General features: G+C 67.5%; 5 protein-coding genes across 8 annotated transcripts; 1 reads left to right on the forward strand and 4 right to left on the reverse strand.

Moving 5' to 3' along the window:
- The first annotated feature begins 1,514 nt into the window (after positions 1-1,514).
- NR4A1 (nuclear receptor subfamily 4 group A member 1) lies at positions 1,515-7,808 on the forward strand. Of its 3 annotated transcripts, XM_062015486.1 has the most exons (7): positions 1,527-1,857; positions 4,886-5,688; positions 5,944-6,073; positions 6,183-6,334; positions 6,411-6,613; positions 6,833-7,011; positions 7,126-7,808. In XM_062015486.1, exons 1-7 carry the CDS (start codon positions 1,755-1,757, stop codon positions 7,380-7,382), a joined length of 1,827 nt encoding a protein of 608 aa, XP_061871470.1. In that variant the 5' UTR covers positions 1,527-1,754; the 3' UTR covers positions 7,383-7,808. The 3 variants fall into 3 exon arrangements, with proteins under 3 accessions (XP_061871467.1, XP_061871470.1, XP_061871468.1); XM_062015483.1 differs by having other exon boundaries at positions 1,515-1,857; positions 6,833-7,808; XM_062015484.1 differs by lacking the exon at positions 1,527-1,857 and adding an exon at positions 2,432-2,674 and having other exon boundaries at positions 6,833-7,808.
- Positions 7,809-7,891: 83 nt separating this feature from the next.
- LOC133627935 (uncharacterized) lies at positions 7,892-10,577 on the reverse strand. Its single transcript, XM_062015492.1, has 2 exons — positions 9,988-10,577; positions 7,892-9,839 (listed from the first exon to the last, which is right to left on the reverse strand). The coding sequence occupies exon 2, from the start codon at positions 9,436-9,438 to the stop codon at positions 8,221-8,223; it is 1,218 nt and encodes a 405-aa protein (XP_061871476.1). The 5' UTR covers positions 9,439-9,839; positions 9,988-10,577; the 3' UTR covers positions 7,892-8,220.
- A 3,420-nt stretch (positions 10,578-13,997) lies between these two features.
- Positions 13,998-16,647, reverse strand: TSFM (Ts translation elongation factor, mitochondrial). Of its 2 annotated transcripts, XM_062015495.1 has the most exons (6): positions 16,591-16,647; positions 16,325-16,477; positions 15,764-15,892; positions 15,567-15,680; positions 15,393-15,477; positions 13,998-14,903 (listed from the first exon to the last, which is right to left on the reverse strand). In XM_062015495.1, exons 1-6 carry the CDS (start codon positions 16,627-16,629, stop codon positions 14,491-14,493), a joined length of 933 nt encoding a protein of 310 aa, XP_061871479.1. In that variant the 5' UTR covers positions 16,630-16,647; the 3' UTR covers positions 13,998-14,490. The 2 variants fall into 2 exon arrangements, with proteins under 2 accessions (XP_061871479.1, XP_061871480.1); XM_062015496.1 differs by lacking the exon at positions 15,764-15,892.
- Positions 16,648-17,324: 677 nt separating this feature from the next.
- Positions 17,325-18,840, reverse strand: EEF1AKMT3 (EEF1A lysine methyltransferase 3). Its single transcript, XM_062015329.1, has 4 exons — positions 18,820-18,840; positions 18,586-18,768; positions 18,115-18,226; positions 17,325-17,752 (listed from the first exon to the last, which is right to left on the reverse strand). The coding sequence occupies exons 1-4, from the start codon at positions 18,838-18,840 to the stop codon at positions 17,325-17,327; spliced, it is 744 nt and encodes a 247-aa protein (XP_061871313.1).
- Positions 18,841-20,413: 1,573 nt separating this feature from the next.
- On the reverse strand, positions 20,414-27,453 carry B4GALNT1 (beta-1,4-N-acetyl-galactosaminyltransferase 1). Its single transcript, XM_062015490.1, has 11 exons — positions 27,430-27,453; positions 26,702-26,908; positions 25,908-26,081; positions 25,397-25,503; positions 25,238-25,275; positions 24,544-24,723; positions 23,858-24,002; positions 23,062-23,249; positions 22,471-22,611; positions 21,483-21,720; positions 20,414-21,159 (listed from the first exon to the last, which is right to left on the reverse strand). Exons 2-11 carry the CDS (start codon positions 26,905-26,907, stop codon positions 20,945-20,947), a joined length of 1,632 nt encoding a protein of 543 aa, XP_061871474.1. The 5' UTR covers position 26,908; positions 27,430-27,453; the 3' UTR covers positions 20,414-20,944.
- Positions 27,454-27,630: the final 177 nt, after the last annotated feature.

Here is a 27,630-nt window from a genome sequence, read left to right on the forward strand (position 1 = left end):
AGAGCTGCAGGTGCGTGCGCTGCATGGCTGCAGGTGCATGTGCGTGTGCTGCATGGCTGCAGGTGCATGTGCGTGCGCTGCATGGCTGCAGGTGCATGCGTGTGTGCTGCATGTGGCCGTGCCCGCTCGTGGGGCTCGGACAGCTCCCCGCCGCTCTCCTGCCTTGTCCCGGTTCCAGGACAGCTCCGCGCTTGGACATTTATGGTCTGGCTCACGCAGCCGCCCGCGCTCTGGCAGGGTCGGGGCACCCCGTCCCCGTCACGGGACCCCCCGCGGCAGCTGCCAGCCCACGCGGAGCTTTTTTTAGCCCGAAGCCGGGGCTGGGCAGGTGCTGGCAGGACACGGGAGTCACGCGTGGCGCTGGCTCAGGGGTCTGGCCCAGCAACGCCCCGGAGCAGCCTGTCATTACCGACAAATATAGGCTCGGAGCTGGGAGCCGGCACGAGCTGTGGGCACCCCGCGAGCCTCGACATCCTCCCGGCCCATGGGCACCCGTGCGACCCCACTGATGCCCACTCAGGGGGTCCTGGGGGCAGCGGGAAGGGCTGGCTGCTGGCCACCACCTCCCCGTGTCCTCACCAGGCTGTTGTGGGGGGGCCGGGAGGATGTCGGGGCTCCCCCCCGCGCACCCCCGTGGCCTTGCCAAGGTGATCGGGTTCGGGTTTCCTCCCCCGGAGCCGGTCGGGTCCGCGGCCTCTGCCGGGGTACAGCTAATCCCGGGTGCGGGGGCTGCCGGTGTCACCCTCCTGCTGCCGGCGACGCGGCCACCGACGGCGGGGTGCGAGGGGGCTGCGACCGGCCATGGGATGCGCTTTGGGAACCCCGACAGCTCCGGGACGCCCGGCCTGACCCTATCGCGGGGGTCTTCGGGCTGGTACGGACTGCAGCCCCAGGCTGAGCCCCGGTACAGTGCGGAGACCCCGGCAGGTCCCGGTCGAGCCCGGGGGATCCCCGCGGGGGCGGCCCCGGTGATGCCGCGGGATCCCGGGGACGTCAGCGGCCAGGTGTGACGTCACGACCCCCCCATCACCCCCTCCTCGCTGCGGTGGGAGCCGGAGTCGGGGCCAGAGAGAGGTAACGGGCGGTGGGAGGAGGCGGCGGCAGCGCTCGGCTCCGAGACATCACCCCCGGTACCCCCGTGGCCCCCCAGGTTCCCTCCGGTGCCGGGCTTCCCCCCGCGCCGCTCCTCGCGTGTCCCATGAAGCCGGGTCCCGGCGACGGGGGTCCCGGTAGCTCCTCCCCGAGCCTGACCCCCGCCGTGCCGCCCCGACGCCCCGGGGATGGGCCGGTGCCCGGAACGAGCTGAAGCTCCCGGAGCACGGCGGCACTGGCCCGAGCGCTGCTCCCCTCCTCCGGTGGGGCCGTGCACCGGGGGCACTAAGGGGTCTGCCAGGCCAGGCGGGGGATGGCCAGGGACGATTCGGCTCCCAGGACCCCCCGGTTCGCCTCCGGGAGCTGTTACCGGATGGGGAACCAGAGGGTACCAGGGGAGTACCGGGTCCTTCCTCGCCCCTCCCTCGCCCTCCCGCCGGCCCCGCACGGGCTGAGCTCATCTTTCCAGCCCGCGGGCAGTGTTCCCGGCGCTGGGCGCCCGCCAGCAGCCGCCGTTCTTTCCATTGCCCCGTCCAGGGTCTCCCCGTGGGGACCAGGCGGGGGGGAACGCGGGGTCTTCCCATCCCGCACCCGGGCACCGAGCGGGACGAGACTCGGGCTACTGGTACCGTGGACGCTGAGCACCGAAGATACCGGCTCAGATGGGCACTGGGCATAGCGTCACCGGGGATACGGGAGAGCCCCGGGAATACCGGCACCGAGGGGGCACCGGGGATGGGCACTGCGGGGATTGCCAGCACCGGGGTACCAGCAGCGAGGGGACACCGCGGATACCATCGGGGATGGCAGCACTGAGGGGCACCGGAGATATCGGCACCGAGAGGGCACCGGGGAAAGGGCACTGGGGCTGGGGAAATCGGCACCGGGGGAACACCGGGGATGGAGGCACCGGGGGATGCCAGCACCGGGGGGACACCGGGGATGGAGGCACCGGGGGATGCCAGCACCGGGGGGACACCGGGGATACCGGCATCGAGAGGGCACCGGGGATGGGCACTCTGGGCATTGCCAGCACTGGGGTATCAGCAGCGAGGGAACGCCGGGGATACTGGCATCGGGCATGGCAGCACTGACACGTACTGGCACCGATGAGGCACCGGAGATAGCGGCAACGAAGGGGCACCGAGGATGGGGACACCGGAGATACCGGTCCCGGGGATATGGGCTCCGGTAGAGCCTCGGACCCTGCTGCCGCCTCTGACCGTCCCGGTGCCGACACCGGGGGGGCCCCTCGCCGGGAGCCCCGGATGGGGGGGGGGAGGTAGGGGAGGAGGGTTGGCGGGGGTCGCCCGGTCTATTTTTAGCCGGGGCCGCGCGGGTATTTTTAGCGCGGGCGCCGCGGTTGCGTCAATGGAACCCCTCGTGCGTCACGGCCGCGCCCCCGCCGGAACCGACCCCCCCCGCGCCTTCTACGGGCGGCGCGTGCGTCACGGGCCCCGCGCACCGCCCCGCGCGTCACCGAGCGCTTAAGAGAAAGTAGTGGCGGGGCCGGAGCCCGGCGGAGCGCGCGCGGCGGCGGCGGCGGCAGCGGCAACCGGAGCGCCGCCGCACCGGCACCCGGGTACGGGGGGTAACGGGGGTGGGAATGTCCTCGGGGGGAGCGGGAACTGGCAGGTGCATGAATGAGGTCGGTGTCCCGGGTGGCGTCGGGGAAAAGCGGATCGGGCATCGCGGTGGCACAGGGAAGGAGCGGATCAGGGAATCCCGGTGGCACCGGGAAGGAGCGGATCAGGGAATCCCGGTGGTACCGGGAAGGAGCGGATCGGGCATCGCGGTGGCACTGGGAAGGAGCTGGGTTGGGTGTCCCGGTGGCACCGGGGATTCAGGGCGGTGGGCGTCCTGCAAAGTGCATGAGGTCGGGCGTCCCGGTGGCAACGGGCGGGGAGCCGAGGCTCCCGTGTCCAAAACACACGGGAGTCCCAGCGAGCTCCGGTAGCACCGGGGACAGTTGGTGGGCGGTCGGGAGCCGGCAGAGCGAAGAGTCCCAGTCCTGGGAGTCCCGGGGAGACCTCGACACCGGGGTCCGGGAGAAGCTGTGCAGGACCGGTGGCCGTTCCTCGAGCTGTCACCAGCCGTGTCGGGCTATGGGACCGGGACCGGGCTTGTTCCCGGTCTCGGGACCCCTGTACCCAGGAAGAGCCCGAGTTCTGGGGGCTGCGGGGAGGCAGAGCCACCCCCGGTCCGAGCATCGCCCCGGGTGCCCCGAGCAGAGAGGCTGCAGAGGCGGAGCGGACAGCAGTGCGGGAGACTGCGGGCAGCACCGGGGGCATTACCGTGCGGGCAGCACCGGGGGTATTACCGTGCGGGCAGCACCGGGGGCATTACCGTGCGGGCAGCACAGTGCAGCCGAGCCCCCCGCTGCCCACGCAGTCCCGGCAGCAGCTGCGTTTTGGGGAGGCAAAGCAGCAGGTGCCGGCAGGGAGGTGGGCAGCGTTCCCCCCCTCCCCGGCGCTGCCGGCTGCTCTCGCCCTCCCGCGGCCCGGGGCTCGGTGCCAGGGGCTGCCACCAGCCCATGAGTGCAGCGGTTTCTGGGCTCTGGGCACGGGCAGCTGCTTCAACTCCCAAACGAGGAATCTGCAATTAGTGCCCGGGCCGTGGGCAGCGCGGGGGCTGCGGCGGGAATCTGTGCCCGCTCCCCTGGGGCGGTTCATGGCAAGGGGGACCTCAAGAGCTGCCCAGCGAGCAGGCGAAGCCGAAAGCATTTGAATAAGGAAGCGGGCGCTGCCCCGCAAACCCCGCGTCGGGAGCGCGGGCAGCGCCGGGGCTTTGCGTGGCCGAGCCGGCAATTCGCAGCCGGGATTTGCATGCAGGAGGGGAGAGCTGCGGTTGGCAGAGCCGCTGTCCCCCCTCTGCCACATTCCCAGCACGGCCTTGTGCCCCCCGGACACGTGCAGCGCCAGGAGGCAGCTGATGGGGGTCACCGTCCCCTCCAACCCCACTGCTTTGAGCCTGGCACAGCCGCGGTCCCTGGCGCCGGGCACAAACCCCACCGGGGCACCGGCAGTGGGCTGGGGGCTGGTGCTACTCTGTGTGTGCCAGGTTTGGACCCACACTGGGTATTTTTAAACGCGGTTCCCGGGCAGGTATCGGCTTTCTGGGCACCGCTGAAAGCTGCCCGGACTTGGCTGGGGGAAGCCGGGGGCCAGCGGGTGAGTGGGCAGCGGGGCCGTGCCGGGGCTGCGGCGGCCGGGGGCCAGCGCGGGGTGACCTTTAAAGGTCTGCAAGATGAATTACATTATCATCTTGCCACCGAGGTCACTCCTGGTTTGACTTTCAACTGGACTCCTGTTACGTCTTAGACGGCGCCGGCTCCGTGCCGCAGCGCCGGGGGCTGCAGGGGCGGGACGGTGGGCTCCTCTCCCATCGCTTTGGCCGCCTGTTGCTTTTCCAAACGGCTCTGAGACGGGTGGTGAGAGAGGAGTTGGACCCTCGAGGCCCAACTTCAGCCCCGACTTCACCTTCCCCCCAGCCAGCGCCGGGGGCTCGGGAATCCGCCGGCCGCATTCCTCGCTCCTTGCCTTTCGGCAGCTTTGCTAAGCCAGCGTTTTGGGGAATGTCCTTTGCGCCCATTGGCTGCACCGTGACCTTTCCTGGGGACAGCGGCGGCCTCCACCGGCCACCCAACTGCTCCGGGGGTCCGGCGCCGGCCGCCTGCCATGGGGACCCCGGGGAAAGCCCTCGTGGCTGTCACCCCGCGGGAGCAGGGGATGGAGGAGCTGCAGGGGGTGGGTGCTGCGGTGGGGTCCCCGCTGACGCCTCGCTCTCCCCGCAGAGATGCCCTGCATCCAGGCGCAGTACGGCACGGCGGGCTCCGGCCCCTGCGAGCGCTGCCCGGCCGAGCTGCTGAGCCCCGAGAGCGGCCGCTTCCCCATGGAGGTGGCAGGAGCAGATTTGGCAGCTGCCCCGGCCTTGCCCAGCTTCAGCACCTTCATGGAGGGCTACGCCGGCGAGTTCGACGCCTTCCTGTACCAGCTGCCGGCCGGCAGCCAGCCCACCACCGCCGCCTTCAAGCTGGAGGACTTCCAGGTGTACGGCTGCTACCCCGGCGCCTTCAGCGGGCAGCCGGACGAGAGCCTCTCCTCCAGCGGCTCAGACTGTTACGGCAGCCCCTGCTCCGTGCCCTCCCCCGCCACGCCGGGCTTCCAGCCGCCCCAGGCCCCGTGCTGGGAGGGCTCCTTCGGGGCGTACTCGCCGTCGCCGAACTACGATGCCGGGCGGCCCTGGGCTGAGCCGGCCAAGGGCGGTGGGTCACAGCCCCCCTTCTTCGCCTTCGCCCCCCCGGCACCCAGCCCCACCGGGTCCCCTGGGTCTCTGAAGGGGCAGCCAGGCCCCTCGCCCCGCCTTGACCCACGGCTACTGGACACAGACACCTTTGCCCTGGCCCAGGGCTCCCCGGGGGGCTTCGCCGGGCTGCCCCTGGCCCCCTCCTCACCGCTGCTGGAGGGGCCGGCGCTGGCCCCCACCAAGGCTCGCAGCCCCGGGGCGGGCGAGGGCCGCTGCGCCGTCTGCGGGGACAACGCCTCGTGCCAGCACTACGGAGTGCGCACCTGCGAGGGCTGCAAGGGCTTCTTCAAGGTAAGGGATGGGGAATACACCCACCCCCCCGCCATCTGCTCCTGGGATATTCCCACAATGCTTTGCGGCAGCAGGAGGATGCTGCGGGTCACCCCGGGGATGGACAGGGCAGGGAAAGGGAGAACAGCCCCCGGGAGCCTTCCCCACAGAGCCGGATGCTGGGCTGGAGCGGGAGGCAGGGGAGGACAGAAGGGCTTTTGTTCGGTGGCTGCGTGCCCCAGGCTGAGCTCGGGCCGCTCCTTCCCCGCCCCGCAGCGCACGGTGCAGAAGAACGCCAAGTACATCTGCTTGGCCAACAAGGACTGTCCCGTGGACAAGCGGCGGAGGAACCGCTGCCAGTTCTGCCGCTTCCAGAAGTGCCTGGCCGTCGGCATGGTCAAAGAAGGTACTGGGGTGCATGGGAGGGGGACGTCCCAGTAGAAGTAAGGAGAATCCCCACTCCACAGTTGTCTGTGCTGAGGACAGACGCGCTCATGGCACGTCCCTCGCTGCAGTGGTCCGGACCGACAGCCTGAAGGGCCGGCGGGGTCGGTTGCCCTCCAAGCCCAAGCAGCCGCCGGACGCGTCGCCCGTCAGCCTCATCACGTCCCTGGTGCGGGCTCACATCGACTCCATCCCCAGCGCCACCAAACTCGACTACTCCAAGGTAGGGCCGGCACCGTCCTGCTCCCTCCCTGGCAGTTCTGACTTCTGGCCCTTCCTGACCCCGTCCCCCACGGCAGTTCCAGGAGTCGGTGCCGTGCCAGTTCGAGAAGGAAGACTCGGTGGACGTGCAGCAGTTTTACGACCTGCTCACCGGCTCCATGGACGTCATCCGCAAGTGGGCTGAGAAGATCCAGGGCTTCACTGAGCTGCCCAAGGAGGACCAGGACCTGCTGCTGGAATCAGCCTTCCTCGAGCTCTTCATCCTGCGCCTGGCGTACCGGTGAGCCCCGGCGCCGTGTGGCACGGCACGGCGAGGAGCCCCAGGGCTGTGCCAGGGCTGGGGAGGGAGTGGGGTGTGACCCCTGATTGTGCCAGGGCTGGGGAGGGAGTGGGGTGTGACGCCTGATTGTGCCAGGGCTGGGGAGGGAGTGGGGTGTGACGCCCGGTTGTGCCAGGGCTGGGGAGGGAGTGGGGTGTGACGCCTGATTGTGCCCACCAGCTCCAAACCGGAGGAAGGGAAACTCATCTTCTGCAACGGGGTGGTGCTGCACCGTCTGCAGTGCGTGCGGGGCTTCGGCGAGTGGATCGACGCCATCCTCGAGTTCTCCCAGAGCCTGCACCGCATGAGCGTGGATGTCCCCTCCTTCTCCTGCCTCGCCGCCCTTGTCATCATCACAGGTGAGACTCCTCCCCCCTACCCCTGTCCCTGCCCCTCTGCCCATCCCCTTCCCGACCCTGCGGCCGTCACCGTGGCCTCACGCCTCCGCCGACCCCTCCTCCCTCGTCCCTTAGACCGCCACGGGCTGAAGGAGCCGAAGCGGGTGGAGGAGCTGCAGAACCGCATCGTGGGCTGCCTCAAGGACCACGTGGCAGCGGCAGGGACCGAGCCCGGCCGCCCCGGCTGCCTCTCCAAGCTCTTGGGCAAACTGCCCGAGCTGCGCAGCCTCTGCACCCAGGGCCTCCAGCGCATCTTCTACCTGAAGCTCGAGGACCTGGTGCCTCCACCACCCATCGTCGACAAGATCTTCATGGACACGCTGCCCTTCTGACCCCTCCCCTCCTCGCAATGAGGGGCTTGTCACCAGCTCCTGACCCACCCTGGGATGCCAGGGATAAACCCCCCACCGCCACCACCCACCCAGGGGCGCCTGGAAGACCCCCAGGGACACCTCCTGGGGACACCCAGGTGCCCTTCACGTGCCTTGGCAGCGCCGGCTGCAGACGCACAGCAAAGCTCCGGTGCCCGGGGGGGGCATCACCCGTGCCGTGCCCCCCCCTCCCCTGTAAAAATGCCCCCGTTGTAAATAGCGAGCGGCCAGACCCTGTACAGAGCTGGGGAAGGAGTGGGGGGGAAACACACACACACACACACACTCCAGCCCCCCACCCCCCATCCTCATCCCCCTCCTCTTTATATATATATATTTTTTCCCTCTTTTGGCAATTTTCTGTATATAAACTTGGACGTACACCGAGAGCTGCTGGGGGCGCTGTTTGTGTCCTGCGTCCTCTCTCAGCTTTATTTAATGCACAGAGCTTTGGAAGCAGAGGAGGGGGAAAGGGGACAGACACAGACACACACAGAGCCGGGGTGCACGTTGCCCACGCCGCTGCCCTTGAACCGTCACTCACCCCGGCGGCGGCTGCTGCAGCCCCAGCACCTGTCGCTGCCTGATTTATCCTCCCCAAAATAGCCGGGAAGCGTGACAGGGTCCCCATCCCGTCCTCTCCCCGTGTCCCCGGGGACGTGGCTGTTGGCAAAGCCAAGCTTGGCAGTGAGGGGTGATGGTATCTGAGGTCTCTGTCTCAGCCGGGGGCTCTGGGACACACACACCCATACCCCCCCAGGCTGGTGTGGGGTCCCCTCCTTGTCCCCTTTCTGCAGCCTCAGAGTAAATGGGAGCAGGGACACCAAGGGCTGGTGCTGAACAAGGGCCACATTGAGGCACGAGGCTGGGGGGGGCCACGGCAGCACACAACAAGGGTCCCTCTGTGTGTCCCCCCCGCCCCCGCCGTGGGGAGGGTGCTGACGCACAGCGGGGCCGAGGGTGGGGAACGGGGGGCATGGGGTGGGCAACTGGCACGGCACAGCTTGGCACGGACAGCCAGAGCAGCCAGAGCTGTGCTGTGTGTGGGGCAGCAGTAGCCATGTCGTGGGGCAGCCGTGCCATGGCACAGGAATGGCTGTGCCACAGCTTTTTGCCCCAGTCTGTCCCAGTACAGAACCAACCCACCCAGGCCAACAGGTCGCTGTGCCCTCTGTGCAGCACAGGGCTGCCCTCTGCCTCTGCCCACCCTGTCCCCAGCCCCTACCCCTTGGCAGAGGATGGAGATGAGGGTGCCAGCAGGACCAGGTAAAAATAGCCACAGTGGCCAGCTCTGGCCGTGCCAGTTGCCCCAGGGCTGCGTGGCACTGGCACACGTGTCACAGCATGTGCCCAGCCCTCTGCCCAGTGACATACCACGGCCACAGCCCTGCCTGCTATTTACATCAGGACGTGTCCCCACGCAGCGTTGGTGGCTCCATGCCAGTGCCCCAGATCCCCATGTTCCCGTGGCCCCTGTGTCCATCCATTCCCATGTCCCCCTGTCCCACGTGTCCTGATGTCCATCCATCCATCCCCCTGTGTCCTCCAGCCCTCCCCCATGTCCCTGTCTCCCATATCCCCATGTCCCAGCACCCCATGTCTTCACATCCCCATCTCCTTCTGTCTGTCTGCCCCTGTGCCCCCGTGTCATTGCTCTCCCCATGGCTTCACACTGGTGCCTGGAGAGGGAGGTTTTCACTAGATCAGGGGGCACAGGAGTGTGTCCAGCTGGGGTCGGGAACCTCCTGAGAAGGAGCCTCCACACCCTCCCTGGGCAGCCTGGGCCAGGGCTCCCTCCCTCATCCCACACCAGCACCTTGGGCCTCTCTGCAGCACTTCCCTGTCTCTCTGCAGCTGGGGAGCCCAGCACTGGCCCCAGGACTCCAGCTGAGGCCTCCCCAGCTCTGGCAGAGCAGAGGGGCAGCACAACGTCCCTGGCCCTGCTGCCCACACTCTCTTCATGCCCCCCAGGCTGCCACTGGCTCCTTGCCCACGAGCCCACATTGTTGCCCCACATTCCCTTTGCTGCCCACCAGCATTCCCAGGTCCCTGTCCCAGAGCTGCTCTCCAGCAGGTCACTCCCAGCCTGTGCTGGTGCTGGGCTTGTTCCTCCTCAGCTGCAGGACTCTGCCCTTGCCCCAGGTGCCTGGTGACAGAGGGTACAGAGAAGGCAGAGTTCCTGAATGCTGCCTTTGCTGCTGGAGACTGTCCTCAGGAGCCTCAGACTGAAGCCAGGTTACAGGAGGAGTTGTGTTTGGTTGCTGAGGACTGGGTTCAGGATCAGCTGAGCAGTCTGGATGTGCATCAGTCCATGGGCCCCAATGGGATGCACCCACGGGTGCTGAGGGAGCTGGAGACAGCTGAACCACTCTCCATCCTCTTCAGTAAGTTGTAGAGAACAGGAGAGGTGTCTGAGGGCTGGAGGAGGGCAAATGTGACTCCACTCTCCATAAAGGACCAGAAGGAGGAGCTGGGTAACTCCAGAGCCGTCAGCCTCAGCTCCATCCCTGGGAAGCTGATGGAACAACTTCTCCTGGGCGCTGCCGCCTGCACCAGCGGCACTTACCCGGCGGGTGGCGAACGCGGAGCTGCTGCAGCGGGAAACATGGAACCGACCGAGCTTTGCCTCGTGCTCCTCCGGGCTGTGCTGCTGCAGGGGAGGCAGCGAGGAGCTGGAGGGGAGCGGGGGACGGGGCTGTGCTGCGCCTGGGGGCTGGTTTAGCGCTGGCTGGGTGAGGGATGCCCAGCAAAGCTGTTCACAGCATCCCAGCATGGTGGGGGCTGGAAGGGACCACTAGAGCTCATCCAGTCCAACCCCCCCTGCAGAAGCAGCTCCCACCTAGGTCAGGGCACACAGAAACTCATCCAGGGGAGTGTCGAAGAGCTCCAAGGAAGGAGCCTCCACACCCTCCCTGGGCAGCCTGGGCCAGGGCTCCCGCAGCTCACAGGGAAATAAGTTTTCCTTATGTTTCAATGGAACATGAGCCAGCAACGTGCCCTCGTGGGCAAGCAGCCTGGCACAGGGGCTGACGCCCCTCTCAGGGGCAAAAGCTCTCCCTCAGCTCCAATCTCAACCTCCCCTGGGGCAGTTGGAGCCCGTTTCCCCTCCTCCTGTCCCTCAGCAGCCCCCCCTGGGCTGAGCTGCTCTGAGCTCACCGGGGATTAACTCGAGGGGGGAGTCACAGGGAGCAAATCCCCCCCCCCAGACACTCGCTGGCACGAGAGGGCAAAGCCACGTGGCAGCAGATCCTCCCCTCTGTGCCCCCCCGTGGCACCGACACCCCCCTGCAAATACCCCTCAGGGTGCAAATCCCCCCATTTCTGTGCCAAGAGTCCCCCAAAATGCCCCACTCCCCCCTCACCAGCGCTGCAAATACCCCTCAGTAACTGCCCCCCTTCATGTAACTGCCCCAAACTACCCCCCTAAGTAATTGTCCCCAGTTAATTTCCCCCAAATACCCTCCAATCCACCTCATGCAATTGCCCCCCCGCAAATACCCCCAGTAATTGCCACACCTTTCTGTATCTGCCCCCCAAATACCCTCCCAGCAATTGCCCCTCCTCGTGTAACTGCCTCCAACTACCCCCCAAGAAATTGCCCCCAGTTAATTGCCCCCAAATACCCTGCAATCACCCCCAGACAATTGCTCCCCCTGCAAATACCCCCCCCCCCAGCAATTGCCCCCTCCCTCATGCAATTGCCCCTCCCCGTGCAAACACTCCCTTACCCAACCTGGGGAGGGGGGAGTCCAGCCCTTCCCGTGCCTCAGTTTCCCCTTTTTTTGGGGGGGGAGGGTACCCCTGTACTCACCACAGTCGTTCCCCGGGTGGGGGGGGATTACCCCGAGCACCCCCTCACTTGATGCTCAGCCGGGGGCGGCGGGAGGGGGGGCAGCAAGTGGGGGGGTGTGAGCAGGGTAGGGGGTGACACGGGGGATGACACTGAGGGCAACTGGGTGGGGGGCAGCAGGGAGGGTGACACGGGGGGGGACAGCAGAGGGGGCAGCAAGGGGGGTGAGATGGGGGGTGACACTGGGGGCAATTGGGTGGGGGGCAGCAGGGAGGGTGGCACGGAGGGGGACAGGAGGGGGGGTGGCAGAGGGGGCAGCAGACGGGGGGGCAACAGGGAGGGTGACACGGCGGGGGGCAGCAGGAGAGGTGACAAGGGGGGATGCAGGAGGGTGGGCAGCAAGGAAGGTGACACGGGGGGGCACAGGCGAGGGGGCAGCAGGTTGAGGGGAGTCCCCCCCGGTAGCGGGGATGGGGTCCGGGCCAGCCTAGCCCCATGGCACTGACACCCCCGGATACCCCCCCTTTAACCAACCGGGGGATTTACAGCCCAAAGCCGCTGAACGAAGGGGGGATGGGGGGGGGCAGCGCACGTGGCAGCACCCATGGGTGCGGGGGCTGGGGCTGCCGGGGGGGAGATACGCGAAGGACATTGGGGTGGGGGCATTGAGGGGATTAGGGGGGACCCCAGACTGAGGGAGTCACACCCAGAACACACACAAAGAACAAAGTCGGGTGCGGGAGGACACAGTGGGGGGTTTGGGAGGGAATTTGGGGTGAGATCGAAGGGATTGGGGGTGAAATGGGGAGGTTGGGGTGAAATGGCAGGATTTGGGGTGAAATGGGAGGGATCTGGGGTGAAAGGGGGGATTCGGGGTGTAAAGCGGTATTTGGGGTGAAATGGGAGGGATTTGGGGTAAAATGGGGGCATTTGGGGTGAAATTGGGAGGAAAGTTGGAGGGATATGGGGGAAACGGGGGAATTTGGGGGGGAAAAGTGGGGATTTGGGGTAGAGATGAATTGGGGGTGAAATCGGGGATCTGGGGTGAAATGGGAGAATTTGGGGTGAAAAGGGGAGATTTTGAGTGAAATGAGGGGATTTGGGGTGAGATGGGAATGATTTGGGGTGAAATGGGGCGATTTGGGGTGAAATAGGGAAGAAGGCTGAAGGGTAATGGGGGAAAATGGGGGATTTGGGGTGAAAAGGGAGGAATTTGAGGTGAAATGGGGGGATTTTGGGTGAAATGGGAGCGATTTGGGGGTAAAATGGGTGATATTTAGGGTGAAAAGGGAGGATTTGGAGTGCAATGGGGGGATTTGCGGTGAGATGGGAGGCATTTGGGGTGATATGGGAGGGATTTGGGGTGAAACGGGAGGATTTTGGGGTGAAATCAGAGGGATTTGGGGTGCAACGGGAGGAATTTGCTTCCCTCCGCCCCGCCCCGCGCTTCCCGCTCGTAAATAAACAGCCAAATCGTGTCTTTTCGCTTGATATTAAACAAAACAAAGCATTCAGCAATCCTCCCCCTCCACTCCCACCGTGGGGGTCGATTTTGGGGGGGGGGGTCTGGGCGGGGGGCGCTGCGGGGTCAGCGGCGACGGGGCTCAGAGGGCGGGCGCTAGGACCCAGCGAGTCATCACAAGCCCCGCCCACAAAGGGGCGTATCCTTACGAGACCACGCCCCCTCCGCGCCTGGAATGTTTGCGAGGTAAACACCGCGGCGGCCACGCCCCCTCCCGCCGCGCTCAGCCAATCAGCTCCCGGCGGCCGTTTCAAGGCTCCCCCCATTCGCCGAGCCCACAATAACAAAGCGCAGGCGGCTCTGGCCACGCCCCCTGACCCGCCCCTGACCCCGCCCCCGGGGGGGTCTGGAAACCGCCGCGGCCCCGTTTCCTCCGGCGGGCGCGTGCGGGGCGGCGCGGACCCCCCCACAGCCCCCCCCCCCCCCCCCCCATGGCAGGTACCGGGAGGGGTCGGGGAAGGGGGGAGGCCGGAGCTGTGGCCCCTGTGGCGGGGGAGGGGGCGGCAGCGACACCGGGAGGGGCCTTGGGGGGGGGGGGGGGGGAAGGAAGGGGGGGAGGCGCGTTTGTGTGTGTGTGTCCCCCCCCTCCCCCCGTGCTGTCACCCCACGGGACCCCCCCCAATTCTTCACCCCCCCGGCACTCACCGTGTGTGTGTGTGTGTGTCCCACGCGCGGAGGAACGGGGCGGGGGGGGCGGGACCGAGCCCGGGGAGGGAGGGGCAGAGCCTTTTTGGGGGGGGAGGGGGGGTGTTTGTGTACCCCAAATCCGCCCCCCCCAACACAGACCCCTCCCCAACCGCCACAACACGACACCCCCAGCACGGGCTGCCATCGGCCCCCGGCCGGGTATCGGCGGGAGGTGACGCGAGGACACGCGTCAGGGGGGTCCCAGGACACGGACGTGGCCCGGTTCAAGTAATCCAGGATAGGCTGTTCCAGCCCGGCCTGTTCCCGGTTACTTGTCCCGGGAGGCGGCCGGTAACGACGTGGGTGTTGGGGTAAACCACGGAGGGGGGCGGTTCAGGGTCTGGTCTTGGTCACTGACATCCCCTCTGTGTGTGTGTCCCCAGTCAAAGCAGATGGTGACTGATGGGGGTCCCCAGCTCCTCCCCTCATACCTTGTACCCACCCTCCTGTCCCCGGGGGTGTGATCAGTTGGGACCCCCCCACACACCCCATTTTGGGGCCCTTTGTATTTGTTTTACCATTAAAACCCAGTGGCTCGTGCTTTGGGCGGGATTGGGGGACCCCAAAAGCACTCAGACAGGTTCCTCTGTGCCTTTATTCTGTCTCAGCCCCCCCCAACGCATGGTGGGGGGTCACACACACAGCCCCCCCTCAAACCCCCACAGACCGCCCCTCGGTGTGGCAGGGGCTGAGCTGGACCCTGAGTTGACCACTGGCCATAGGGCTGAGGTGGCCATGGGCTATGGGGCTAAAGTGGCCACTGGCCCCGGGGCTGAGGTGGCCAGGAGTGGGCTGTGGGCCACAGGGTTGAGGTGGCCACAGGTTGTGGGGCCAAACTTGCCCTGGTGGGGCTGAGGTGGACCTGGCATTTGGGGCTGAGGTGGTCACAGGGTGAAGGTGGCCCCAGGACTGAAGTGACCACAGGCTGTGGGGCCAAAGTGGCCACAGGACCAAGATAGCCACGTGCCATGGGGGCTGAGGTGGCCACGAGCTGTGGGGCCAAACTGGCCATGGGGCTGAGGTGGCCACAGGCTGTGGGGCCAGTCTGGGCCAGTGCCCCTCCCCCAGGCTCATTGCCCCTCTCCCTCCTCCTCGTGGCCACACTGGAAGCGCAGGAAGTCCCTGACCCTGAGCCCACCCTGAGCTGCCAGGAACTGCCCCAGGGTCATGTCAGGTGCCAGCAGGAAGCTCTGTGCCAGGAGCCTCTTCTCGTGCTCCCCCTGGGGCTGATCCTCTGGGCTGCCCAGGGTTGTGGGGGCCATTCCCACCACGTGCTGAGCCACTTTCTTCCCCAGTGCTTCCAGTTGAGGTGCTGGCAAGGCAGGTTCTGTCACTTCACAAGCCACCAGTGCCCCGTAGGTGCCCATGGCCACAGGCCCAGGGGCAGCCAAGGAGCCGTGGGCATAAGCCCCGATGTGGCCGGTGGCCTCGGGTACCTGCAGCCAGGCCGCCCGGCGCAGGGCCAGCTTCTCCCCCAGCTGCCCTGAAAGGTGCATGGGGAGGAAAGGGTTAATTTGGGGGGGTGGAGGGGCCACATTTGGACCTCTTGACCCCCCCCAAAATTGCCACGTTCACCCCCAGCTGCCCTGAGATTAGGGGGAGGGAGTGTCACAGCCTCAGAGGACGCCCCTCACTCCCCAGCATCAGCTTCTCCCCCAGCTGCCCTGCAGGGGGTGTGGGGAGCAAAGAGTTAATTGCACCCCCCCCAACTCCATGGGAGTCTCTCTAAGTAGTTTTAGGACCCTCCCCAAATATTTTGGGGCCCCTCCAGGTGTTTTTAGACTCTCTACAGGGTTTAGGGAACCCCTCTCTAGGCTTTGCTGCCCCCCCCCAAGGGTTTTCATGTTCCTCCCCCTTCCCCTCAGGGGTTTAGGACCCCCCTCAAAGGTTTAAGACCCTCTCTGAAGGTTTAGGACCCCTCCCCATGACGTTTAAGACCCTCCCCTGAAGGTTTAAGACACCCTCCTCTTACCCATGGCCAGTGCAAAGTGGTCACTGAGCAGTTCCCCCCCAGGGCTGGTCCGGAGCTGCCCCAACTCCTCCTCCTGCAGCAGATACTGGGGGGAGGGGGGGACAGGGGGTGTGGGAAGGTTTAAAGGGGGTTTTTAGGGTGAGGGGGGCTCAGGGTACCCCCTCCCAACCTCACCTTATCCCCACGAGGGGGGCTGGCCCTGCACTGGGCCATGGTGCCCAGCACCACTCTCTCCACCAGCTGCTGGAACTGGGGGGTCCTGGCCACAAAATCTGTCTCACAGTTCACCTTGTGGGGAGGGAAAACGACATCAGAAGGTGCCCCCCCGTGTGCCACCCCCCCACCCCCCCGCAGCCACTCGTGTCACCCACCTCCACCATGACAGCGGCGGCTCCGTCCCGCAGCAGCCCCACCAGCCCCTCCCGTGCCCGGCGGCTCCGCAGCGTCCCGGAGCGGCTCCAGCCCCGCCGCTGGGCCTCAGCCTGCAGCCACGCCTCGGCCTGGGGTCACGGAACGGGGCGGGAACGGGGCGGGGCACGGAACGGGGGGGCACGGAACGGGGAGTTTGGGACATGAGGGGTGACATAGGGGTCGGGGGACGGGGGGGTTGTCACACGGGGGAGATGCAGGGAGGACATGGGGGGGGTTTGGGACATGGGGGGTCGGGACAAGGGGGGGGTTGTGACACGGGGGGAGACATGGGGGGATCGGGGGACACAGGGGGGACATGGAAGGGTGTTTGTCACCGGGGGCACTCACCACCCCACAACCACAGGGGTGCAGCCCCCAACCCCCGCTGCTGCCCCCCGCCGCCTCCCCCAATCCCCACGTCCCCTCTCGTTTCCCGCCTCCCCCCCAATACCCCTCCCCTTCCCCTTCTCCCCGCTCCCCCCTCGCCCCCGTTTCCCCGGTCCCCCCCCATCGCCCCTCACCTGCTCCAGGTCCCCCGCGCAGCGCTGCAGGGCCTCGCGGCACTGTGTGAACGGCAGCCCGGTGTTCCGCCGCAGCCGCAGCAGCGCTTCTTTATCCGCCGCCGTTACTGCCAGCAGCGGGACGGGGCCGCGGAACCAGCGGCACGGGACGGGCTGCAACGGGACGGAACGGGGCGGGTGAGCGCGCGCGCACACACACACACAGCCCGCGGGGGGTCCCGAGGGGGGTCTCGGGGGTCCCGGGGGGGTCTCGGGGGTCCCGGTACCCGCGCGGCCGCCGCCGCCCTCAGCGCCGCTCGCTGCATCCCGGCCCCTGCACGGTGCGGCGCGCACTGGTGACGTCACGGGGCGCGCCGGGGATTGAAGAGCAATGCGTGAGTGCTGATTGGTTACCGCTAGAGGGCGTGGCTTGGTAGCGTGTGACGTCACGCAGAGCGCGACAGAGACTCGCGATTGGCTGAGGGGTTGAGGGTGGGGCCCGGGGATCTCCCCCGGGTCCTAGAGCCGCCCGTCGCGCCTCTGCGGAGCGACCCCAGACCCTTCCAGAGCCCCCCCGAACCTAAACGACCCCTCGAAGCCCTTACACAGTCCCCGCCCGGCCATGACCGGTCGTTATCGAGCTCCTCAAACACTAAACGACCCCCCCCAAGCCCTTATAGAGTCTCCTCGACCCTAAACGTCCCCCCAGACCCTTATAGATCTCCCCCAAGCCCTTATAGACCCCCCAGACCCTAAATGCCCCTTCGACCTAAACGACCCCCCAAACTCCTTACAGAGCCCTCCCAGACCCTGACCGACCCCCAAAGCCTTTACAGAGCCCTCCCAGCCCCTGACCGACCCCCCCTTCCCAGGTCCTTATAGACCCTCCAGCCCCTGACCAACCTCCCAAAGCCTTTACAGAGCCTCCCAGACCCCGACCGACCCCCTCAAACCCTCATACCAGCCCCCCCCAAATCACACACATCCAAAACTTCAAGCAACCATTTAATCCCCGCCCCCCTCAGCCCACCCCTAGCGAAGGGGAGCTTTGGGGATCCCCTCTCTCTTTAGGGGTCACCCCATAGATCTCGATATCCCCTTCGGGTTCCGTCCACAAGAGCCGAACCCCAAAATCCATCGGCAAGAGGCGTCGGAAGAAGCAGCGGGATGGACCCCCGTCCCCGTCCCCGCCCCCCCGCAGCTTGGCGCTGAGCAGGGCGCGGCGGGGCCGGAGGTGGAGGAGGGTCCGTAGGAGGAGGGGGAAGGAGGAGGGGTCGTAAGTGATGTCGGAAGCCAAGAGGAAAGTGAAATGAGGGGGAAAAGAAGTTTGGTCGTGACCCCAACGAAGGGGAAGGACCCGGGGCCCCGCCCCCGCCGGGAAATTGAGCGACACGTTCTCGCGGATCTGCTGCAGAGCCACGGGCTGGTCGGTGATGGTGACGTCACCGCCTGCAAAGGGGGGGTCGGGGGGGGGTCAGAGGGTGTCCCCCCTCCTCTAAAAATAACCCTCAACCCCCACCCCACAACAGCTCAGAACCGCGGGGCTGCTCCATCCCCACGGGTGCCCCCCCCACAGATGCCTCTTCAGCCCCCCCTCAGTCCATTGGGTGCCCCCCCAGCCCTATGGGTGCCCCTCACCCCCAATGGGTGCCCCACCGCCCCATGGGTGCCCTCCCAGCCCTATGGGTGACCCCAACCCAATGGGGCCCCCCCTCAGCCCCTCCCCCAGCCCATGGGTGCCCCCTACTCCCAATGGGTGCCCCCTCAGCCCTATAGGTGCCCCCCCCCATCCCATGGGTGCCCCCCCGCACCCAGCATGGCCGCGAGGATGCCGACGATGCCGGTGCCGGCTCCCAGCTCGATCACCGTCTGGCCCCGGAGATCCAGTTGCTCCGCCTCCATGTACCGGCACAGTGCCAGGGCCTGGCGGGGGGCACCGGGGGTGGGGACAGGGTCTCACGGTGCCCCCTCGCCAAGGGATCCCCCCTCCCACTCCCCATCCTCTTGCTCCCGGTGCCCCCGGATCCGCCTGGCACTGCCGGGACCTCCAAGAGCCCCCTCGGGATCCCCCCCCATCACCCCCGGTGCCTTCGAGTTCCCCATCTCGGGTTCTTCCCGGGACCCCCCGCGATCCCCGCTCCATCACTCCCGGGACCCCCCTCTCCCACTCTCGGGATCCCCCCACATCATTCCCGGTACCCTCCCGGTACCCCCCGGGACCGGGGGGGACCCCTCCGTCACCTCCCCCCGCATGACTCCCGGTGCCCCTCCTCCCCACGCACCGCGTCCCAGACGAACCCGGCCGTGCCCAGGCGCGGCCCGTGGTGCTGCGCGATGCGAAGGACGCGGCCGCAGAACCGGTACCGGCAGCGAACCGGGAACGTGTCGGCGAAGAGCGCGGGGTCGCGGGGGAACACGGCCCGTAGCGCCCCACACCCCTCCCCCTCCCCCTCCTCCTCCTCCTCCTCTTCCCCCTCCCGCCCGCTCCCGCTCCCGCTCCCGGTCCCGGTTCCCACGTGGCAACGGGGCGCCGCCATCGTGGCGGAGCAGCGACAAGCCCCGCCCCCGAGCGCTGATTGGTCAGCGGTGATATCGCCCCGCCCACGTCGACCCGAGGGGGTGTGTCCTTAAGCCCCGCCCACTCCGGGCTTATCCCGCAGTTTCGGTACGCCCCGCCCCCGAGCGCTGATTGGTCAGCGGTGGTGTCGCCCCGCCCACATCGAGGAGGGGGCGTGTCTTGAAGCCCCGCCCACTCCCAGCCCCATCCCGGAGCCCCCCCCCATGGGATGGGGGGTCACTGTGGGGAGGGGGAAGGGGGGGCTCTGGCACCCCCATGATACCTCGGGGACAAGTGGGGGTGGAGCTGGGAGCTACCCACCCCCCAGCACCCAACGGACCCCCCCTCAACACCCTATAGCCCCCCAGCACCCAATGAACTCCCCCAGCACCCAACAGACCCCCCAGCACCCAATGGACCCCCTAACACCTTATAGCCCCCCAACATCCAATGGACCCCTGGAACACCCTATAGCCCCCCAGCACCTAATGGATCCCCCCAACACCCTACAGCCCCCCAGAATCCAACGGACCCCCCCCCAACACCCTATAGCCCCCCAGCACCCAACAGACCCTCCAGCACCCAATGGATCTCCCCAACACCCTGTAGCCCCCCCAGCACCCCTTTGCCCCCCTCTCCCCCCATTTTCCCGAACAAAGAGGCAGATTTTGGTCTGGTTAAAACTTCACCATCCATCGGGTAGAAAAGGGTGGGGGGGAGGTTGGGGGGATGGGGGGGGCAGCTCCTCCCCCTGCCCAACTGGACCCGGTGGGGGGTCTGGGGGGCGGAGAGGGGCTGAGACTTGGCACAAAAATCCTGGCAGCAGCATGGGGGAGGGGGGGCTGTACAATAGAAAACTGAGTTGAGGGGGGACAAAAAGGGGGGGCACTCAGGTGTCTGTATCCCCCCCCTTTGGGGGAGCCCATCCCACCATCCCCCCCCCCCAGAAAAACCACCCCCCAAAGTACAAAAGAGCTAAAAACACCGTGGGGGGTTGGTTGGGGGGGGGCAAGGGGGGGCTCCAGGGTGGCCACAAGCCCGGGGTGGCACTGGGGAGTGGCCAGTGGTGGCCTGTTGGGGTGGCCCATGGCAGTGGCCCATGGGAGTGGCCTTCAATGGTGGCCCACGGTGATGGCCCATGGGGTGGTCTGTAGTGGTGGCCATTGGTGGTGGCCCACGGTGGTGGCACTGGGGATGCTCCATGGAGGTGGCCAGTGGTGGCCAGTGGTGGTAGCCCATGTTGGGTGGTCCATGGGAGTGGTCCATGATTGTGGCACTGGTGGTTCTCCATGGAGGTGGCCAGTGGTGGCCCTCAATTGTGATCCATGTGGATGACCAGCGGTGGCCCATGATGGTGTCCCATGGTGGGTGGTCCATGGGGGTGGCCCATGATGGTGGCACTGATGATTCTCCATGGAGGTGGCCAGTGGTTGCCCTCAATGGTGATCCATGTGGATGACCAGCGGTGGCCCATGATGGTGTCCCATGGTGGGTGGTCCATGGGGGTGGCCCATGATGGTGGCACTGATGATTCTCCATGGAGGTGGCCAGTGGTTGCCCTCAATGGTGATCCATGTGGATGACCAGCGGTGGCCCATGATGTTGGCCCATGGTGCGTGGTCCTTGGGGGCAGCCCATAGAGGTGGTACTAGGGGTTCTCCACAGGAGTGACCAGTGGTGGCCTATGATGATGATGACCCTCAGTGGTTGCCCTCAATGGTGATCCAGGGGAGTGACCAGTGGTGGCCCATGATGGTGGCACTGATGGTTCTCCATGGAGGTGACCAGTGGTGGCCCACAATGGTGGCACTGATGGTTCTCCATGGAGGTGGCCAGTGGTGGCCCACGATGGTGGCACTGATGGTTCTCCATGGAGGTGGCCAGTGGTGGCCCACGATGGTGGCACTGATGGTTCTCCATGGAGGTGGCCAGTGGTGGCCCACGTCGGCTTCCCTCAGTGGTTCCCCTGGGGGTGGTGAGTGGCTGTGCCATGACCATGCCATAACCATGCCATGGCTGGGCTGTGGCTGTGCCATGACCATGCCATGGCTGGGCCGTGGCCGTGTTTGGGCCGTGGCCGTGCCTCAGTTGCCGGCCATGCACTTGAAGCGGTTCTTGTAGAAGAAGAGGCGCTGCTTGAGGCTGCGGCTGCCGTCGCGCGCCGCCGGGTACCGGAACCGGGCGTATTGGCGCTCGCCCTCGGACCGGCGCCACGGCAGCGCCAGCTTGGAGGCGTGATCCACAACCACGTCCTCGCACGAGCCCACGTGCAGCACCCCCAGCCCGTCGATGAAGAACTCTGGGGGAGGGGACACAAAGAGGGGAGGGGTCACACACACGGGGAGGGGACACAAAGAGGGGAGGGGTCACACACACGGGGAGGGGTCACACACACGGGGAGGGGACACAAAGAGGGGAGGGGTCACACACACACAGAGACACTCCCCCCAAACCCCTCCCCACTCCCCAAATCTCCCCAAACAAGCTCAGCGCCACCGTAGAGACTCCAAAATCCCCTCTCCCGGGACCCCCTCAGCCCTGAGACCCCCCCGGGACCTCCCCATCCCCCTCTCCCGGCTCCCCCTCGTCCCCAGGACCCCCCGCAGCCCCTCCTCCCCTTACCGAGGTGGGCCACTCGGCGCAGCCGGGGGTCGAAGCCGACCTGCCGGACCTTGTCGGTTCGGGCCAGAAAGAAGTTGACGACGCCGTCGGTAACGACACAGGCGGGAAAACCCGCGAGGCGGTGATGGAAACCGGGCCGGGTACGGAGGCAGTCGCCCCCCGCGCCGCCCCCCCGCACGCTCAGCCGCTGCCGGTACGTCGTGGTGTAGCCCGTGATCTCCCGCACCGCACCGCCCACCTGCGGGAGGCAGCGGGATGGCAACGGGAACGGGAACGGGGACGGGGACGAGAACGGGGACGGGAACGGGGACGGGAGCGGGGACGGGAACGGGGACGGGAACGGGAATGGGGACGGGAACGGGATGGGGAACGGGGACGGGGACGGGGACGGGAACGGGGACGGGAACGGGAACAGGGACGGGAATGGGGACGGGGACGGGAACGGGGACGGGGACGGGAACGGGAACGGGGACGGGGACGGGAATGGGGACGGGGACGGGAATGGGGACGGGGACGGGAACGGGATGGGGAACGGGGACCGGGACGGGGACGGGAACGGGAACGGGGACGGGAACGGGGACGGGGTGCAGAAGAGGAACGGGATGGGGAACGCGGTGGGGAACGGGAATGGTAACGGGAACGGCATCGGGAACGGGAATGGGGTGCGGAAGGGGAACGGGAACGGCATCGAGTGGCACCGGGAAGGGAATGGCACCAAGAGTGGGGTTTGGCACTGGGTAATGGGACTGGGAAGGGCACCGGGATGGCACCGGGACAGGGACACGAACAGCACCGGGTGGCACCGGGCACCAGGAATGGGAACAGCACCAGAGCCAGGGACCAGTTTCCCTGTTCCCTCCACCCTGAGCCCCCGGTGCCCCCCAAGCCCTCAGCTCCCGGTGCCCTCTGCTGCCCAGTGCCCCCGAGCCCCCTCCCCCAGCCCTCTGCCCCCCCCGCCGCCCCTCCCAGTGCCCGCCCAGCCCCGCACCAGGTCCAAACTGGTTTTCTCCAGCACATCCACCAGCTTCTCGAGGCGGGTGCGGGGGGTGAAGATGAAATCATCGTCCACCCACAGCACGTACTTGGTGGTCACCTGCGACACTGCCAAGTTCCTCCCGGCGAACCAGCCCTGGAGAAGGGGAGGGTCAGACCCCACGACCCCCCCACGAACCCCCTTCACCCCTCCTGGGCTTCTCCAGTCACCCCCAGCTGCCACCTTCAAGCCCCCCAGGGTCTCACCCTCCCGTGCCCCCTCCTCTGCAGGGTCTCACTGCTCTGCCACCCCCCCATGTCCCCTCTCTGGGGGCATCATGCCAGTCTCCCCGTGTCCCCTCCCCATGCCCCACGTTCCTGGGCACACATCCCTCTGCCAGCTCCCCCCTGCCCAGGCTCTCACTGCCCTCTACACTCCCCCCGAGGCCCCCATCCCTCCCTGTGCCCCCTACACTCCCCCACCTCTGCCAGTGCTCCCCTTGTCCCCCCTCCCCACGCTCCCACAGCCCGGCCACCCCCCTCCCTCCACTCCACGAGCATCCTGCCCGTCCCCTCACCCCTCCCCGTGTCCTTTTGACCCTCCCACCTTGCCGAAGGGCATGAGGTAGTGCTCGAGGTGGGGGCCCTGGAGGGGTTCTGGGCGCTGGCTGTCGTCGGCCACCACGATGGTGACGGTGGGATAGAAGCGGCGGACGCTGGCGATCAGCCCCCGCAGCTTCTCGTAGCGCAGGAACGTCTTGGTGGCGATTGTCACCAGCGCTGAGATGTTGTACCCTGCGGGCACCGCGCCGTGGGGGCACCAGGGATGTTGGAGGGGTGGTACTGGGGGGTGGAGGCACCGCGGGAGGGAGGGGCACCGAGGGGTTGGGGCACTGGGGTGGGGAGGGGGGCAGCTGGGATGTTGGGGAGGTACCGGGGGGCACCAGGGGGCTGGGGGCACCGGGGGTTAGAGGCAGCAGGGTAGGGAGGGGGGAAGTGGGGATGCTGGGGGGACACGGGGGGTTGGAGGCACTGAGGGGCTGGGGCACTGGGGTGGGGACGGGGGCACTGCGAATGTTGGGGGGGAGTATTGGGGGGCTGTGGGCATTAGGAGGTTGGGGGCACTGGAATGGGCAAGGAGGCAGTGGGGATACTGGGGGGCTGTGGGCACAGGTAGGGGTTGGGGGCACCAGGAGGAAGGAAGGGGGGCAGCTGGGACATTTAGGGGGGCACTGTGGGGTTGTGGGCACCAGAGAGGGGGCACCAGGGAAGCTGAGACCACCTGAGGGTGGGCACTTGGGGGCTGCAAGAATCGGGGGGATGCAGGCACCGGTTGGGGGTGGGGGCACCGGGGCACTGGGCAGCAGCACTGGGGGCACTGGGGGCTGGCTGGTAGCGCTCACCTCCCTCCCCCTCCCCCTCGTCGTCGCCCCCCTCCCCCGCGCCGGGGGGGCCGTAGAGGCGGGGCGTGGGCGGGTGCCGGATGCGGATGGTGAAAGCGGCGTCGTGGCCGTCGGTGGAGAACTGCACTGGGGGCCAACGGGGCGCCGGGAGTCCCGGGCAGCCCCCACCCACCCGGAACCCCCCACCCAGAACCCCCCCCGGACCCCCACAGTGCTCAGCACCCCGCGGGACACAGTGATACCCGCCCGGGATAGGCACCGGGGCAGGGACCTTCTGCTGCACCCACGAGGGTCAGAACCCACTCAGGACTCATCTGTGGGCTCAGCACCCTCCTATATCATGCTCAGGACCGGCACCCACTCGTGGGACCAGCACCCAACCAAGGACCACCCACAGGGGTCAGCACCCACCCAAATCCTCCTTATGGCATTCCCAAGACCAGCACCCACTCAGGACCCATCTGTGGGCTCTGCACCCTCCTATATCATGCTCAGGACCAGCACCCACTCGTGTGCTCAGCACCCACTCAAACTCCCCACGCAGCATCCTGAGCACCAGCACCCACCCAGGGACCACCTATAGGGTCAGCACCCATTCAAACCCCCTCCCCCTTTCCCCAGAGCCCATCCTTGGGGTCGGCACCTCCCCACCCCGGCCCCGTCCCGCGTGGGCGTGGGCACGCACCGATGTCGGCGGTGTCGGGGTGGAAGTGGGTGTTGGTGTAGGTGACGAACTGCAGCTGCCGGTTGAGGTGATCGAGCCGAGGGGCGGCGAGCGCGAGCCGGGGCTGCCCCTCCCCACGCAGCTCCACCCCCTCCACCACGGCCGCCACGGACAACGTGCCCAGCGACGCCGTCAGGTTCACCTGCCGTGGGAGGGGACACGCGTGGGGGGGACGGCGGGACACGCCGCGGCAGCCCCCCCGGCGTGGGGAGGGATGGGGGAGGGGGGGGATGCGCTGTGCCCGGGAGAGGGGAGGAGCACGAGCATCCGAATTGCAACCCCCCCTCCCACGACCCACCCACTCAGGACCGCGACGTACCCGCCCCCAGCCCCCTCGCAGGATCACGCTCCCTCGTGTTCGTCCCTCCCACGCAGATAGCGACCCCCACCCCGATCCCCCCACCCACCCACATCACACCCACCAACCCAATCCCCCCACCCACGAAAATCACGCCCCCCCTGCTCAGACCCCTCCACTACCCACGCAGATCACGCCCCCCATCATCCCCCACTCAAGCACACCTCGCCCCTCCTGCCCAGATCCCCCAGCCCACGCAGATCACGCCTCTAGATCCCCCCTCCCACCCCCCCCACGCAGATCACGCCTCTCCCACCCCGATCCCCCCTCCCACGCAGATCACGCCCCCACCCCGCACCTGGTACGTCGCCCTCCCCGTGGCCTGGAGGCTGAGCCCTGCGGGGACACGCGCGGGGCAATGAGTGGGGGGTGGCACCCACGCAAGCCCCTACCCTCCCTCCCCCACGGGGGTCTCCCCGCCCCTCCCACGCCCCCCGTGTCCCCTCCCTCCCCTCACCGGGCACCAGGACGGTCTGCAGCGGCCGCACCTCCACGCCCTGGGACGGGAACTCGAGAGGGGAGTTGGCGCGGACGATGAGGAGCCGGTCGGCAGGAGACTGGACACTGAGGGGGGTGCGGGGGGTGCTCAGCCCAGGGCACCCCGACCCACAGCGGCCCCCCACGATGTCATCCTGCCCCTGGGGTGGGTCCCATCCTGCCCCATACTGAACCTAGAGGGTCTCATCCTGCTCTATGTTGATCCCAGAGGGTCCCATCCTGCCCCACACTGAACCTGAGGATTCCACACCGACACCAGTGGGTCTCATCCTGCTCCACACTGAACCTAGAGGGTCTAATCCTGCCCCACAGTGACCCCAGAGGGTCTCATCCTGCCTCACATCACCCCTCCTGGGGTCTCATCCTGCCCCACATTGAACCTAGAGGGTCTCATCCTGCTTTACACCGATCCCAGCGGGTCCCATCCTGCCCCGGCGCTGCCGGGCTCAGCCCCGCTGCGCGCCGCTCACCGCAGCCGGTGCCGCCGGAACTCGCGCTCTCGGTGCCGCTGCGCTCGGGGCCGTTCGTCGGGCGCGAAGGCGTCGGCGAAGTCGGTGGCGGGACCCTGCCCGAAGAGCTGCCGCTGCAGGGGCAGCGCCGGCCCCGGCTCCGCCGCGCACGAGCAGCCGTTCCTGGGCAGCAGCCTGCGCCGGGGCCCGTCACGCACCGCCCCGCGACCACCGCCCCGCCCCCCATCACCCACCGCCCCGCACCAACCCACCCTGGCATCGCCCACCCCCTGCCACATCAACCCCTCTCCTGAGTGCCCCCAGCCCCCTGGGTGCCCCCATCCTTGGGGATACTCATCCCATGGGTACCCCCAGCCCAGAGGTACCCCCAGCCCAGGGTACCCCAGACCCCTGGGTGCCCCAGCACCCCGGATGCCCCACCACAGGGTGCCCCAGCCCCACAGGCACCTCCATCCCTGAGGTCCCCCCACCCAAAGAATGCCTCATCCCTGGGTACCCTCACCCCAGGGTGCCCCCAGTTCCATGGGTACCCCCATCCCTGGGTACCCTCACCCCAGGGTGCCCCCAGTTCCATGGGTACCCCCATCCCTGGGTACCCTCATCCCAGGCTGCCCCCATCCCTGGGTACCTCTACCCCACAGATGCTCCCACCCCCAGGAATCCTGATCCCTGCCCCATGGGTACCCCCAGCCCCTTGGTACTGCCCCCTTCATGAACATCCCCACCCCATGGGTGCCCCCCACCCTGAGATGCCCCTTCCTGGGTGCCCCCCAGCCCTGGCTGTGGGTCCTTACTCCATGACGTCCTCCTTGAGGCGGAAGGGGACGTGTGGGTAGGAGCGGGCAGGGGGGGGCAGCGCAGGGGGCAGCAGGTGCTCAGGGGGGGGTCGTCTCAGATCCACGCTGGGGGGGCTTTTGGGGGCCCAGAGGTGCAGGTAGAGAGCAGCCAGCGAGGCCGTGGCCACCAGCAGCAGGCACAGGGAGCGCTGGGGGGGCCGCATCCTGGGCACGGGTGGGCACGGGGCTGGGGGGTAGCTCTGTCACCCCCTGACCCACAGCTCCCCCCTGGCACACAGCATCCTTCCACCCACAGCTCCCCCTGCCCAAATTACCCCCTGACCCACATATCCCCTGGCACCCAGCACCCCCTGACCCGCATATCCCCTGCCCCCCAGCACCCCCTGGCACACAGCACCCATTGCCCTACAGCACCTCTGTCCTCTGTTGCACCCTCTTGCTCCCCACATCACTCCCCGTCCCCCCACATCACCTTCTGCCCCCTACAGCCCCCCCCCACATCACCCCCAAAATCTTCCCTGCCCTCCACATCACCCCCTGTCCCCCAGACATCACCCTCAGCCCCCTCCATCACCCTTCCACCCCCCTCACGGACCCCCCCGCCCCACAACATCCCCTATTCCCCTCCCCTCGCCCCCCACCAGCTCAGCCCAGTGTCTCCCAGTGCCACCTCTCCCCTCTCATCCCGATAACCCCCTCCGCACCCCCTCCCCCAGCGCCCTCACCTCGGGGCGGCTGCGGGTCCCGGCGGGGGCGGGGCGGGGGCCTCGGGGCTCAGCCCACGCTCATGGCTCTGCCCCCCACGACACCGGCCTGGGGACACGACGACAGCGTCGGGGGGGGGGTCCCTGAGGCAGAGGGAGCACCCAGACATCCCACAGACCCCCCACTCCGGGCTGCAAATAGGGTTCCCCTCCCCCCGGGAG

Source organism: Colius striatus, chromosome 26 (genome assembly GCF_028858725.1).
Source record: "Colius striatus isolate bColStr4 chromosome 26, bColStr4.1.hap1, whole genome shotgun sequence".
Classification (NCBI taxonomy): domain Eukaryota; kingdom Metazoa; phylum Chordata; class Aves; order Coliiformes; family Coliidae; genus Colius; species Colius striatus.

Bases quoted from the DNA above. Each gene is read 5' to 3' on its own strand.
- EEF1AKMT3 (XM_062015329.1), bottom strand. From the start codon at position 18,840: ATGGCGGCGCCCCGTTGCCAC. The intron at 18,227-18,585 runs GTGCGTGGGGAG...GCCCCCCGCCAG, and splicing joins CCGGGTTCGTCTGGGACGCG to GCCCTGGCACTGTGCCGGTA. The intron at 17,753-18,114 runs GTGCGGGGGGGC...CCCCCTTTGCAG, and splicing joins CATCCTCGCGGCCATGCTGG to GCGGTGACGTCACCATCACC.
- B4GALNT1 (XM_062015490.1), bottom strand. From the start codon at position 26,907: ATGCGGCCCCCCCAGCGCTCCCTGTGCCTGCTGCTGGTGGCCACGGCC. The intron at 25,504-25,907 runs GTGAGCGGCGCG...CACCCCCCTCAG, and splicing joins TTCCGGCGGCACCGGCTGCG to TGTCCAGTCTCCTGCCGACC. The intron at 21,160-21,482 runs GTAAGGGGAGGA...CCCCTCCCCCAG, and splicing joins GCGCCGAGTGGCCCACCTCG to AGTTCTTCATCGACGGGCTG.
- NR4A1 (XM_062015483.1), top strand. From the start codon at position 1,755: ATGGGCACTGGGCATAGCGTCACCGGGGATACGGGAGAGCCCCGGGAA. The intron at 1,858-4,885 runs GTACCAGCAGCG...CTCTCCCCGCAG, and splicing joins CGGGGATTGCCAGCACCGGG to AGATGCCCTGCATCCAGGCG. The intron at 6,335-6,410 runs GTAGGGCCGGCA...CCCCCACGGCAG, and splicing joins CCAAACTCGACTACTCCAAG to TTCCAGGAGTCGGTGCCGTG.
- TSFM (XM_062015495.1), bottom strand. From the start codon at position 16,629: ATGCAGCGAGCGGCGCTGAGGGCGGCGGCGGCCGCGCGG. The intron at 15,893-16,324 runs GTGAGGGGCGAT...CCGTGACCCCAG, and splicing joins GCGCGGGGGACCTGGAGCAG to GCCGAGGCGTGGCTGCAGGC. The intron at 14,904-15,392 runs GTAAGAGGAGGG...TGCACCTTTCAG, and splicing joins CCACTTTGCACTGGCCATGG to GGCAGCTGGGGGAGAAGCTG.
- LOC133627935 (XM_062015492.1), bottom strand. From the start codon at position 9,438: ATGTGGGGCAACAATGTGGGCTCGTGGGCAAGGAGCCAGTGGCAGCCT.